Source organism: Myxine glutinosa, chromosome 11, assembly GCF_964187855.1.
Source record: "Myxine glutinosa chromosome 11, kmMyxGlut1.1, whole genome shotgun sequence".
Classification (NCBI taxonomy): domain Eukaryota; kingdom Metazoa; phylum Chordata; class Myxini; order Myxiniformes; family Myxinidae; genus Myxine; species Myxine glutinosa.
The window spans coordinates 80,149,865-80,163,302 of NC_136271.1; the positions used below are offsets into that span (position 1 = coordinate 80,149,865).

The 13,438-nt window shown below is 48.1% G+C and overlaps 1 protein-coding gene across 6 annotated transcripts in view; it reads left to right on the top strand.

Moving 5' to 3' along the window:
* The window catches only part of OXR1 (oxidation resistance 1), a 262,839-nt gene that overhangs the window by 89,680 nt on the left and 159,721 nt on the right, over positions 1-13,438 (top strand). For 2 of the 6 annotated variants that reach the window (XM_068097144.2, XM_078786820.1), the window contains exon 1: positions 11,111-11,493. The exons of the other annotated variants lie outside the window; for them this stretch is intronic. In XM_068097144.2, the coding sequence (XP_067953245.1) occupies positions 11,247-11,493 (247 nt within the window). In that variant the 5' untranslated portion in view covers positions 11,111-11,246. Of the gene's footprint in view, positions 1-11,110; positions 11,494-13,438 lie in introns of those variants that run through there. 6 annotated transcript variants of the gene reach the window in all.

Consider the following 13,438-nt stretch of genomic DNA (forward strand, 5'->3'; position numbering starts at 1 on the left):
AGCGCGGGACCTCGGCCTGCGGTGTGCTTGTTGGACGTACTGGCAGGAACGACACTCACCTGCGCTCCCGTATCGCACAGGTAACGGCGCCCGGACAAGGTGTCCGTTATGTACAGCAGGCTGTTGGAATTGCCGACGCTCACCGTTGCCACCGAGCGCCGGCTCGCCCGTTTCCCGACCTGCTGAATGAGCACGGCGGGCGACACTGCCGAGCCTCGTGGCCGAACTTGGCGTGGAAGAAACACCAGGCGGGCAGCTGCGGCGTCGGAGGCCGCGGTTTTCTTCGCGGCGGTGGTGGTGGTGGTGGTGGGCGGGGCATGACGGCGGACACGAGGTGTGGTGCATCGGGGAAAGCTTCGGGAGCCTCGGGAGCGGCAACCGCGCCAAGACTCGCCTGCGTGTCCAAAGCCGCGTAGTATTTGTCGGCCTCAGCAGCGAGCGCACAGGGTTCCGTTAACGCAGAACCAGCCAAAGCGATGCGGATTCGTGCTGGCAGCTGGCGTCGAAACAACGCCCGGAATAGAGCGTTCGGGGTTTCGTCGCCCATGAGCGCCAGCATATGGTCCATACGGACCGACGGTCGCGTGTCCCCGATCTCGGGGAGGTCCAAGAGGCGATCGGCCCGTGCGTCCACCGTAAGGCCGAACGTGGCGAGGAGGAGACGCTTGACCGCCTCGTACTTGCCGTCGGCAGGTGGATCCCTTAGGACCGATACGACGCCGGTGGCCGTGCCGGGCCCGAGGGCGGAGACCACGTGGCAGTACATGGTGTCGTCCACCGTGATGCCTCGAAGTCGGAACTGGGCTTCCGCCTGCAGGAACCAAACTTCGGCTTGTGACTCCCAGAAGTCGGGGAGCTTGATGGAGACCGCGTTGGTAGCCATTGTTGCTGCGGTTTCGGGGAGTCAGCGACGGCTGACTCAAATGTCGGAGTCACCAATTTAGCACGCGGTGCTATGCGCGTGACTTGCTACCAAGGAGGAAGCGGACAACGCGGTAAGTTTATAGTTCTTTATTCCAAAGAGGTCACTGTAGCACTCGCGCGCTCCGGGCTGCGCGCCCGGTGTATATCCTGAGGCCACGCCTACCCCTCGGGCGTGGCCGCCGCCCACTTGGTGCGCGGAATGATGTCACCACGCCAGTGGGCTTTCGTGTCCGCCACAATATTCTAGTTTTGTATTTGTAATTAATTTTCAGAAATTTGTAGAATTTGTTTTTAACTTGGAAGTTGTGGGTTACGATGTGTAAATATAGGTGGAAAAAGCCTGAGTTAATGAATTTTAATTCCAGGCTATAAGGCAACAAAAGGTGAAAAATTTGAAAGGGGCTGTAGACTTTCTATGACACTGTATATACATATGTTGTATATACCGATAAATGCAACATGGCATTAAATGCCATATGTGCATGCTTTGTACAACTCAATTTTATTTTAAAATGTATTGACTAGGATTAATTGAGGAGCTTGTAAATAGAATATATCTGAAATACCAAAATAATAATAAAATTTGTGGGGGTGGGGGAAAAGGGGTGTTTGCTTCCATGTCTGGTAAGCAAAATATTGACATTTGATGTTGAGTGTGGAATTCAAACTTGTGCCTGTCAAGCAATCCTCTCTGCGGAATAGCAAACACCCAAACAACTCGGTTGTGCAGACTATTTGGCCTTTGACCCAGTTTTTACATTTTATTGCTTTGTGTTCTCCGCAGCAAAAGGGTCAGGTGGTTGTGTCATCCCATCATGGTGCTCAATATTTCTGGTTTTCTTTTCTTAATGCCGTTGATGGATTCCACCTTGATGGAGGTTGGTTCATAAAACCATCCCTGGTATTGCGTTTTGGTCGTCTCTAGCAGTTTCCTGAGGATGTTGCCTTTTCTCAGTTCAATACTATCTGTCAGTCTGAATCGGTTGATGAGGTTATCAGTGCTAGATGCTGAGAAGAGGTTTTTTTCAGCAGGTGATATGCTGTGGGTTTTCCTTGAAGTTTTTTTTTTTTTTTTTTTTTGTATACAAGATCGATGCTCGTGAAAGAGCTAACATTAATCACACAGAAAGACAAACCGACACATAAAACATATAACATGGGGAGTGGTAGACAAGATGGGGAGAGAGGGGGAAGGACACAAACACAACATCTGTGTTTGCATTAGTAAGGTTCTGAATTTTGGAATTCTGCCAATGCCCATTACACAGCCTACTTTTATGAAAGGCGATAAAGGCCACAAGCTCGACTGACTGCTCAATGTCGCTTCCAAGGACAGCGTCATATGTGATGTAACACCATGCTTGTGAATCACCAGCATGATCATTTATAGTTGGACCTCATTACGTTGGAAATCAAAGCGAGACTCGACTGAAAGTTGAAGAGGCGACCATTGAATTATCCTTTATGTGCAACACACTTTTCACTTTTACTCCATGGTGGGTGGACCGCCTACCTAAACTCCAACCACAAGCTGTCAAGCCTGAGACCTAAAGGTCAAAGTACTCCAAATGTACCTGTTGTGTAGAATAGACAAAATAAGATGATGATGATGAAAAAATATCGAGTCATTATATTAATTTCTTGGTTTTCAAGCACACCACTCTTCAGGGAATATTCCTCATTGTTGCCTCCGCCACCAAAGGTGGACGGAGGTTATGGTTTCACCCATCTGTCTGTCGGTCTGCCTGTTTGTTGGTCTGTGAACAGGATATCTCTCCCGCAATGAAGCTGATTCTGTGGACGGACTCAGCCAAAATTTGGTGGAGAGTTCAGATGTGTGCCAAGGACGAAATGTTTAGATTTTGTTGAAGATCCAGATCTGGCTACTGCAATTTTAAAGTGAATCTTGACCATTGAGCGATAGAGCCAAAAACGATAAGTAGCAGGATATCTTAAAAAGTTATGGACGGATTTGCACGAACAGGACAGGTTGGGTGTGCGACAAGGACGAAGTGATTCGATTTTGGTGGATCCGGATCTGGATATGAGACTGTTTTTATTAATGTGATTTTTCACCATGGAAAGACGGGAACAAAAACGATTTTTAGCATGATATTTCAAAAGGTTGTGGATGACTTCTGACAAAACTTGGTGGGTGAGTTGGGTAAGTGACAAGAACAAGGGGATTGGATTTTGGTTAACGTCGATATGCAGATCCAGCCAATCAGTGGGGTACAAAACGTAAAATGTTCAGTCTGGTGGAGTTTATTGCAAATTTCACTGAAGAAATTTGCAAATTCCTTCCCAAGTAATTTTCAGTCGAATGTCAAACCTGGCCAGGTGAATTGTCATATATATGACCATTTTTGCAATTATCAATCGTAATATTTTTGAGGTTAAACTTATAGTATTAAAAATACGTTAAATATCGAATTTATTATACATTTGGCAAGTGGCAACTCTGGACGACTCGCGGGGCTTCCCTCCTCCCCCTCAAGCACTACGACACTTTCAAAACGACGTATTTGTATTTCCGCCCTTAAACGTGTGTCACATAATCACGCATGAGCAGAAATACAAATGGCTGATGGTAGGGAAATGATCCGAGCAACATAGCCATCATTTGGGCAAATCTGAAGCCACCCCATAAGAAAAATTGGCTCATACACCCATGCGTTTCATCACAATCTGAAATAACTTGTACACATTTGTTTCCTCGTATTTTTGGGATACAAAATTGAGAATGTGAGAGAGGGTGAAAATGAGACATGGTGACAGCTTAACAACAGCTGGATATGACATGCAAGGAAATGAACAACAAAAGCGGAGAGAAAGAAACAGTAAGCTGCAAGTAAAACAATTGAATTAGTTGGGGTTAATGGAGGCAGAGAAGATTGCAGGAAGGGATGATAGGATTACTTGAAATTGTGTGCACAACTTGATTGAAGCACTGGAGAGAAGAGGACGATTGAACAGCCTCCGAAATGCATTTCCACAAATGGGACAAAAGAAGAACAAGAATTGACTTCGATTTTGGAAGTTTAATGAGGAGAGGGTTACTGGAAGATGTGCAGCCTGAAGTTGCTGGGGTGGGTCCAATGGCTATGTGCGGAGGGACCGAGACAGAAGCAGAGGCAGGATAAAACATTGAGGTCACTGACCTGTTTGTGATGCGAGAACAGACCTTGTACTTCGGTCACATTGTGGGAGATTCCAATAAGGTTGAGAGCTTAAGATTCCACTGAATCCAGGAGAGATATATTCTCACGTCTGAAGCTCCCATTAAAACAGAATCCTCAGCGCCGAGTTAGACTCACGACATGGACCGAACGATCTTTGTACTGTGTTGATTGATTTAATAAATTATAACTTTACTGTTCTCCAAGGAGCTTCAATTGGGCCGAAATAATGGCCGCTCGCACGAAAACCGATAGGTGAAACAGGTTGTTTTTTTTAACCTTTTAAAGGGTTTACTTGTAAAGTAAATGGGGAAGAGGGTAACAAGACGCTATAAACAAAAATAGAACAAACCAAGCAAGTCAAATAGACACAGAGGTAAATGGGAATATTCAAACTTATGTACAATGATTGGAAATAAAACAATTCCTAACCCACTCGGTGCCACAGATCACACTCATGCTACAAATAATTGTAGGTGAGACTTTCCTTATCTGATGCGCAGGGTGGACGCCGGACTCATAATTATAGCTTCGGGATCCAGGTGCGAGATGATAACCACCAAGAGCCAAAACGAGCACGAATAAGATTGTGTTTGGTATTCTTTAAGCAAGGCCTCCTGGGGGTGCCCTCCGTCCTCTTCCTCCACGTTCCACCAACACAGGGTGAACCCAGCTTTGGTCATTCCAAAAATCAATGCCACACTTTGTCCACTCCAAAACTCTGAACAGTTTTGCCTGTCCTTCCACACGAGGCTTTTGCGATCTCCTCTCTCAACAACGACGCCTCTTCTTCTTTGTTTTTATGTCTGTTCTTGTCCTTCCTTCCACAAGCGTGGTCTCTCTCATTCTCCTTTTCCTCTTGGGCAGAGTTCTCTGCTCTGGCTGTCCTGGCAATGGGGGCGGTGCCTATAAAAATAGTTGCAGGATGGCACTTCCATCTCTAGAGCACATTATGTCACCATGGTTGACACACAATGGCCAGACAGATCGTGATGGCCAGACAGATGTGTGTCTCTCTCTTGAGAAGGTCTCGCCTAATAGTCCCGCCCACCACGAGGTGTCCACACTCACATATTAAGATCTAACCTGTCTATAAATTACATATGCTACCTCCTTAGCATTACGTGCAACAAACATCTTAACTTGGCAGGTCCCTGTTGCATGTCAATCTAACCGCTACTCAAAACACACTGACAACGGTCTAGCTATGAATTCCTAACCCCTCCCCATTTCCATGTAACAATATGTTATGCTGGGGTACCAGTTCATAGGGGAGAGCAGTACCCCAATCGGTCATGGACAAAGGGCTATGTGGGCTGAGTAGTTCTGATTTTTCAATTAATTACTTTGAATGACAGTGGATTCCTCGTCTCTGGCTGACCTTGGAGGCCAGCTTTGCTATGTGGAGGGCCCAGGACAAGTTGTGGCTAATGCTGAGACTTAAAATTTCAAGAGACTGAACCTCTCCCTGCGGAAAACCATGGAAATAGATCGATGGGTTGCTTTGAAGATATGATGAGACGGACATTTACCAGGGTTGAAATGCATGCTCCATTTTTCAGACTCTTTTCTAATTCAGTCTGCATAAGACTAGATGCCAGATTTTGGTGACGTGGCTATTCGGAAGAAATATCAGAGGGTACGATTTAAAACTATGTTGATCCGCAACCAGAACTTGCAGCACACATTGAGATTCTCCTGCCGAACTGTGGTGCTGTGCATAACTCAAAATCTTTCTGTTATAGCTTGCAATTTGCATACATTTGTGCATCAAAGCAAAGATGGTGTGGGATTACTGAATGCAGCAGTCTTGTATGGCCTATAAAGAGGTCAAATGAACAGCACCACAGAGATTTAGATATGCCTTGTATGTGGGAAAATGGCGACATGTGTTAATTGTAAGGGATCACGATACTACATAAAATGTATTTGGCGTGCTCGGAGGGCAGCGTATTATAGAGGGGTTTAAAAAACATTTGTTTTTGTAACAAAATGCATATTCACCTTTGCAGGTGGCACACCTAGGGGTGTGTGACTGAAGTGCTTGTGATGAGCAAACCTGGCGCTCACTCAACTGTGGCAATTTCACACCAAGCTTTGACTTCTGCCTCTGGAGATATGATTTGCTCCACTTTTTCTTTTTCCAAAAAAGCAACTTTATTGGTTTTAAAAATACAGCTTTGTGCTGTCTGAGCCAGACGAGATAGAAAACGAAATGTGTGCTTGGCAAAGTAGCATCAAAGCACCAGTTAGTCTGCTGGGTGATCTCGAGGCGTGCTCGGGGGGCAGCGTATTATAGAGGGGTCCTCTTGGTGTGCTCCCCTGCTCTTGGTGTGCTCCCCTGCTCTTGGTATGCTCCCCTGCTCTTGGTGTGCTCCCCTGCTCTTGGTATGCTTCCCTGCTCTTGGTGTGCTCCCCTGCTCTTGGTATGCTTCCCTGCTCGTGGTGTGCTCCCCTGCTTTGCTCTTGGTATGCTCCCCTGCTCTTGGTGTGCTCCCCTGCTCTTGGTGTGCTCCCCTGCTCTTGGTATGCTCCCCTGCTCTTGGTGTGCTCCCCTGCTCTTGGTATGCTTCCCTGCTCTTGGTGTGCTCCCCTGCTCTTGGTATGCTTCCCTGCTCGTGGTGTGCTCCCCTGCTCTTGGTATGCTCCCCTGCTCTTGGTGTGCTCCCCTGCTCGTGGTGTGCTCCCCTGCTCTGCTCTTGGTATGCTCCCCTGCTCTTGGTGTGCTCCCCTGCTCTTGGTGTGCTCCCCTGCTCGTGGTGTGCTCCCCTGCTCTGCTCTTGGTATGCTCCCCTGCTCTTGGTATGCTCCCCTGCTCTTGGTGTGCTCCCCTGCTCGTGGTGTGCTCCCCTGCTCTGCTCTTGGTATGCTCCCCTGCTCTTGGTGTGCTCCCCTGCTCTTGGTGTGCTCCCCTGCTCTTGGTATGCTCCCCTGCTCTTGGTATGCTCCCCTGCCCTTGGTGTGCACCCCTGCTCTTGGTGCCAGATGTTCTCCATTTGGCGCTTCACCTGCACTTGTATTTTGCACTCCTTGTATTTTGAAGAAGAACTGTGTTTTGACTTGTTCCCAACTGCTGCTGTAATCGTCATGCTTCTGGTGTTTGTGAGATGTTTGAACACCCACCTGTATTCCCATCCCGCCACCCTTTTCACCTCCACTCCCTTTGCAATGTCAAATGGATTTAGGAGATGAATGTATCGAAATACAGAAGATACTGGAAGAAACATTTATTCGATCGTGGAACCAACTCAAAGGCCACTGTGTTGGAAAGATGCGGTGGGGTCGTTAGCACGTGTAGATGGTACGGCCTGCTTGGTGTTACTGTGTGAAGCTTACTCTGTGCTGCATCACCCTGTTCTTGAAACCCAGAGTTAATCATTTTTGCAACTGAGTCCTGGTTTATTTGGTTGAACTGAATCTACATACACTCTGGGCTACACGGATGCAATTGATATGAACAGGAGAGCTCAGATGTCTACTTGCTTTTCTGCCTTTCTCACTCTCACCCTGTCTGTCTGAAAGCACCATCATGTAAACTCTCCAATCTACTTCCTCAACAAACCTTTTGAAGAAGGTTAGTCCCTCAAAGTTTTGGGCCTTGTCATCGGCCATGATCTCTCTTGGGCAAATCACATTTGCCAGCAAAGTCAGCAACCGACTGGGCATCTTCCATCATGTAATCCCCTGTGAGGAAGCTGAATCTCTGGGCCTGTTGACCCACATCGCAGACCAAGTTGGTGGCCTCTGTCTTCTACTGCTTCCATTTTGGTCTTGCACAGACTTCTGCCCTTTCCATACTCTGAGCCCCCCCTCCCTCCAAGTTTCTCCAGGGCATGATGTAGGTGTTTTGCCAGTCACCCACTTTTGGTGGAATTCCCAAAGTCCAGGGTCACTGCTGACCTCCACTTATTGGTTCCTCTTTTCTCTCCTGTGCAACCAACTTCTTTCTTCTCTACAGGGCTTCAAGATGGCTGTCCACTTCTTCATGTCATCCCCCATCCATACTCGTGATTTTTTTTTTTATCCTGATTGATCCTCCCCAAGTGCTATTGTGTTTTTTTTCCTTCCCAACCATCTTTCCGTTTTTCATTCCTTTTGCCATTTAGAGCCTGGTGTTGGCTTAGCGGTTAGGGTGCCGGCTTGGGATCCTAGGATCCTGGGTTCGAATCCCGGTCGATCGCTGAATTAACGCCAGGGGGAGTTGACTCAGCCTGTCATCCTTCCGAGGTCGGCAAATTGAGTACCAGTTCACTGGTAATTCCCTGTGTGTCGCAAGAGGCGACTAACAGGGTTGGCGGCAGGAAGGGCATCCGGCAGTAAAACATTGCTCCCCTGCTCTTGGTGTGCTCCCCTGCTCTTGGTATGCTCCCCTGCTCTTGGTGTGCTCCACTGCTCTTGTTGTGCTCCCCTGCTCTTGGTGTGCTCCCCTGCTCTTGGTGTGCTCCCCTGCTCTTGGTGTGCTCCCCTGCTCTTGGTGTGCTCCACTGCTCTTGGTGTGCTCCACTGCTCTTGGTATGCTTTCCTGCTCTTGGTATGCTCCCCTACTCTTGGTGTGCTCCCCTGCTCTTGGTGTGCTCCCCTGCTCTTGGTGTGCTCCACTGCTCTTGGTGTGCTCCCCTGCTCTTGGTGTGCTCCACTGCTCTTGGTGTGCTCCACTGCTCTTGGTGTGCTCCCCTGCTTTTGGTGTGCTCCCCTGCTCTTGGTATGCTTCCCTGCTCTTGGTATGCTTCCCTGCTCTTGGTATGCTTCCCTGCTCTTGGTATGCTTCCCTGCTCTTGGTATGCTTCCCTGCTCTTGGTATGCTCCACTGCTCTTGGTGTGCTCCACTGCTCTTGGTGTGCTCCACTGCTCTTGGTGTGCTCCACTGCTCTTGGTGTGCTCCATTGCTCGTGGTGTGCTCCCCTGCTCTTGGTTTGCTCCCCTGCTCTTGGTGTGCTCCCCTGCTCTTGGTTTGCTCCCCTGCTCTTGGTGTGCTCCCCTGCTCTTGTGCTCCCCTGTTCTTGGTATGCTCCCCTGCTCTTGGTATGCTGCCCTGCTCTTGGTATGCTGCCCTGCTCTTGGTGTGCTCCCCTGCTCTTGGTGTGCTCCCCTGCTCTTGGTGTGCTCCCCTGCTCTTGGTGTGCTCCCCTGCTCTTGGAGTGCAACCCTGCTCTTGGTGTGCTCCCCTGCACTTGGTGTGCAACCCTGCTCTTGGTGTGCTCCTCTGCTCTTGTTGTGCTCCACTGCTCTTGGTGTGCTCCCCTGCTCTTGGTATGCTGCCATGCTCTTGGTGTGCTCCCCTGCTCTTGGTGTGCTCCCTTGCTATTGGTGTGCTCCCCTGCTCTGGGTGTGCAACCCTGCTCTTGGTGTGCTCCCCTGCTCTTGGTATGCTCCCCTGCTCTTGGTGTGCTCCCCTGCTCTTGTTGTGCTCCACTGCTCTTGTTGTGCTCCCCTGCTCTTGGTGTGCAACCCTGCTCTTGGTGTGCTCCCCTGCTCTTGGTGTGCTCCCCTGCTCTTGTTGTGCTCCACTGCTCTTGTTGTGCTCCCCTGCTCTTGGTGTGCAACCCTGCTCTTGGTGTGCTCCCCTGCTCTTGGTGTGCTCCCCTGCTCTTGTTGTGCTCCACTGCTCTTGTTGTGCTCCACTGCTCTTGTTGTGCTCCCCTGTTCTTGGTGTGCTCCCCTGCTCTTGGTGTGCTGCCCTGCTCTTGGTGTGCTCCCCTGCTCTTGGTGTGCTCCCCTGCTCTTGGTGTGCTCCCCTGCTCTTGGTGTGCTCCCCTGCTCTTGGTGTGCTCCACTGCTCTTGTTGTGCTCCACTGCTCTTGGTATGCTCCCCTGCTCTTGGTGTGCTCCCCTGCTCTTGGTGTGCTCCCCTGCTCTTGGTGTGCTCCCCTGCTCTTGGTGTGCTCCCCTGCTCTTGGTATGCTTCTCTGCTCTTGGTATGCTTCCCTGCTCTTGGTGTGCTCCACTGCTCTTGTTGTGCTCCACTGCTCTTGGTATGCTTCCCTGCTCTTGGTATGCTTCCCTGCTCTTGGTGTGCTCCACTGCTCTTGTTGTGCTCCCCTGCTCTTGGTATGCTTCCCTGCTCTTGGTATGCTTCCCTGCTCTTGGTGTGCTCCCCTGCTCTTGGTGTGCTCCCCTGCTCTTGGTGTGCTCCCCTGCTCTTGGTATGCTTCCCTGCTCTTGGTGTGCTCCACTGCTCTTGGTGTGCTCCACTGCTCTTGTTGTGCTCCACTGCTCTTGGTGTGCTCCCCTGCTCTTGGTGTGCTCCCCTGCTCTTGGTGTGCTCCCCTGCTCTTGGTGTGCTCCCCTGCTCTTGGTGTGCTCCCCTGCTCTTGGTGTGCTCCCCTGCTCTTGGTGTGCTCCCCTGCTCTTGGTGTGCTCCCCTGTTCTTGGTGTGCTCCCCTGCTCTTGGTGTGCTCCCCTGCTCTTGGTATGCTTCCCTGCTCTTGGTGTGCTCCACTGCTCTTGGTATGCTCCCCTGCTCTTGGTATGCTTCCCTGCTCTTGGTTTGCTTCCCTGCTCTTGGTGTGCTCCACTGCTCTTGTTGTGCTACTCTGCTTTCCACTGTGTTTATCTTCTGTTTTGTGTTCTAGTTTTATCACAAGCTTTGCGCACTTTGCACACAAAAAAACTCTCAAGATAAAGAAACTCCCAACCCTCTTACCTGCAGGGCACTGTGCTTCCCCTCCTCCTCTCTCCTCTTTTCCTGTTAAACCATTATATTGCTTGTTTTGTCTGACTGTTGCCATATTGAGTCGCTGTCAGCATGGTACATTGATTGCCTTTTTACCCTCCGTCATCTCACTCTTCAACGAACCGAGATATTGTGTATATAAATTCACGATGTAAATCTGCTTGCACAACGACTGCAGTTTTATAGCTGGATCGCGCTGTGCTATTTAGCCCAGGAAATAAGTGTAAGTGCATTTTGTACATCCGTTGTGTGGTGCAGAGTAGCTTCTCCCGATCCCGACTGCTGTTTTTATTAGGGGGAACACGTGCTCAAGAGCCCAGCAGGGCGTGGCCTTGTACAACGTACTTTGCAAAAGTTTCCCGTGCAGGAAGTGCAAAGGGTCAGTGTGCCTGAGAGGTGTACTAAAGGTACACCGATGGTATTTGATCAACGACAGGCGACTGAAGTTCTAGGTTCCGATCACGTTTGTGATGCAGGACGAGAGCTCGTGGAGTTCGACGGGGATGCTTCGAGACGGCCTCAGCCGAGTCGTCACACTCGGCATGAGCCCGAGCCCGGCACCCTCTCCGGGCTTCTGGTCCCGCGTCTTCGGCTCTTCGTGGTCAGAGGAGGGAACCGCCTCGCAGGGGCCTGAAGTGGCGCGATTGGGGAATGGAGACCACTCCGAGGTCCGTTCGGTCGATGCTGAGATGCTCGCTTGTACACGAGCAGGTTCAGGTAGCTAAACGGATGCGGCCGCTTGTATTCTGTATTTGTGTCGTGTGAACTGGTGCTGGGTTCTGTTGTCGTTTTTGGTTTGTCTGTTGCAATGTTGAAGTTCTGTGAATGGAGAGTCGGGGTTCATGTACTTACTATTTGGTGGTTTACTGTTCCGGACATTTGAACCAAAATGATTACTAGGGGCAGAGTTCGTATTTTGTAAATAGGAAAAACTAGAAAAAAAGAAGGAAGGTGTGTGTGTGTGTGTGTGTGTGTGTGTGTGTGTGTGTGTGTGTGTGTGTGTGTGTGTGTGTGTGTGTGTGTGTGTGTGTGTGTGTGTGTGTGTGTGTGTGTGTGTGTGTGTGTGTGTGTGTGTGTGTGTGTGTGTGTGTGTGTGTGTTGTGTGTGTTGTGTGTGTGTTGTGTGTTGTGTGTTGTGTGTTGTTTTTTTCGTTTATTTTTTTTTCCCACAAAAAATAGGTTATTTAAATGAAAGTTGTTAACACGATTATGCTCTTCCAGTTTCATTGTTTTTTCACAAAAAGGTACCGAACAATCCTTGCACCTGAGGTAGCACTACAGAGTGGATGAAACGTCACTTAACACTAGAACTGCTCCTGACTTCTTTTTTTTTTAATGAGGGTAGTGTAACTGAGTAGTAGCTCGGTTTTGGAAGAAACGTTTTTTTGAAAATCATAGAACGAACACACACACACACACACACACACACACACACACACACACACACACACGCATATACATGCATATACACACATACACACACGTATACACACATATATATATACACACATATGCACATACATACACATGCACATGCACACACACACACGCACACACACATATACACACACACACACACATATGCATATACACACATACACACACGTATACACACATGCACACACACATACGCACAAACGCATATACATACACGCACATGCACATACGCATACACATATGCATACACATACACGCATACACACACACATACACATACACACACGTATACACACATACACACATATATACGCACAAACGCATATACATACACGCACATGCACATACGCATACACATACACATATGCATACACATACACGCATACACACAGACATACACATACACACATGTATACACACATACACACATGTACACACACATATATACGCACACACATACACATACACACACATACATACATACCTACACACATGCATACACACACACACAAACACACCGTATACTTTTCTGTAATTATAATTATTGTAGTGGTTACATTTAATTGCAGTAAAAATACAAGTGACGATCGCATGACTATTTCTCCCAGTTACTACAGATATAAACCTTGGTCATGGTAATGTAACTTTGTAATATTGTAATAGTTCTGTTGTTGGTATCAATAAGCCTTAAGAATGCATTTACTTACGATACAATGTATTCTAGTTAAACTGTAGTGCAGTCTTAATGCTCTTGTATACAGTGTACTATGGTATATACAGTATGTGGGTATAAATAAAGCATTTTGAAAACTTTAAATAGGAAGTAGGGATGCCAATGTCAAAACGGAGCCAAAAATGTAAAGATGGTGACATGAATATATGCAAGAACCATCCTGACATGTTTTTATATGTTTTTTTATATGTGCATTACTAAAGGCTGAGTACATGAAGGCTTTTGCATTGGGGAGCAAAATGTAGGCCTACACATTGCTAAAGCCTGATCACTAACCACAAGTAGCTGTACTGAGATAGCCACAAGTACTGAGTATTCATTTGTTGAACTTTTCCCTACAATTTATATCCCATCTGAATGTTAACATCCTCAAAGTACACCTCTCTTACCTCATTATTTTAATGCTTGGCAATGCAGTTGGTGTTTCAATAGTCATGGTTGTAGAGAATCTAAACAGGTGCGGTGCTTTATTTGATATTGTTACATTGGACGG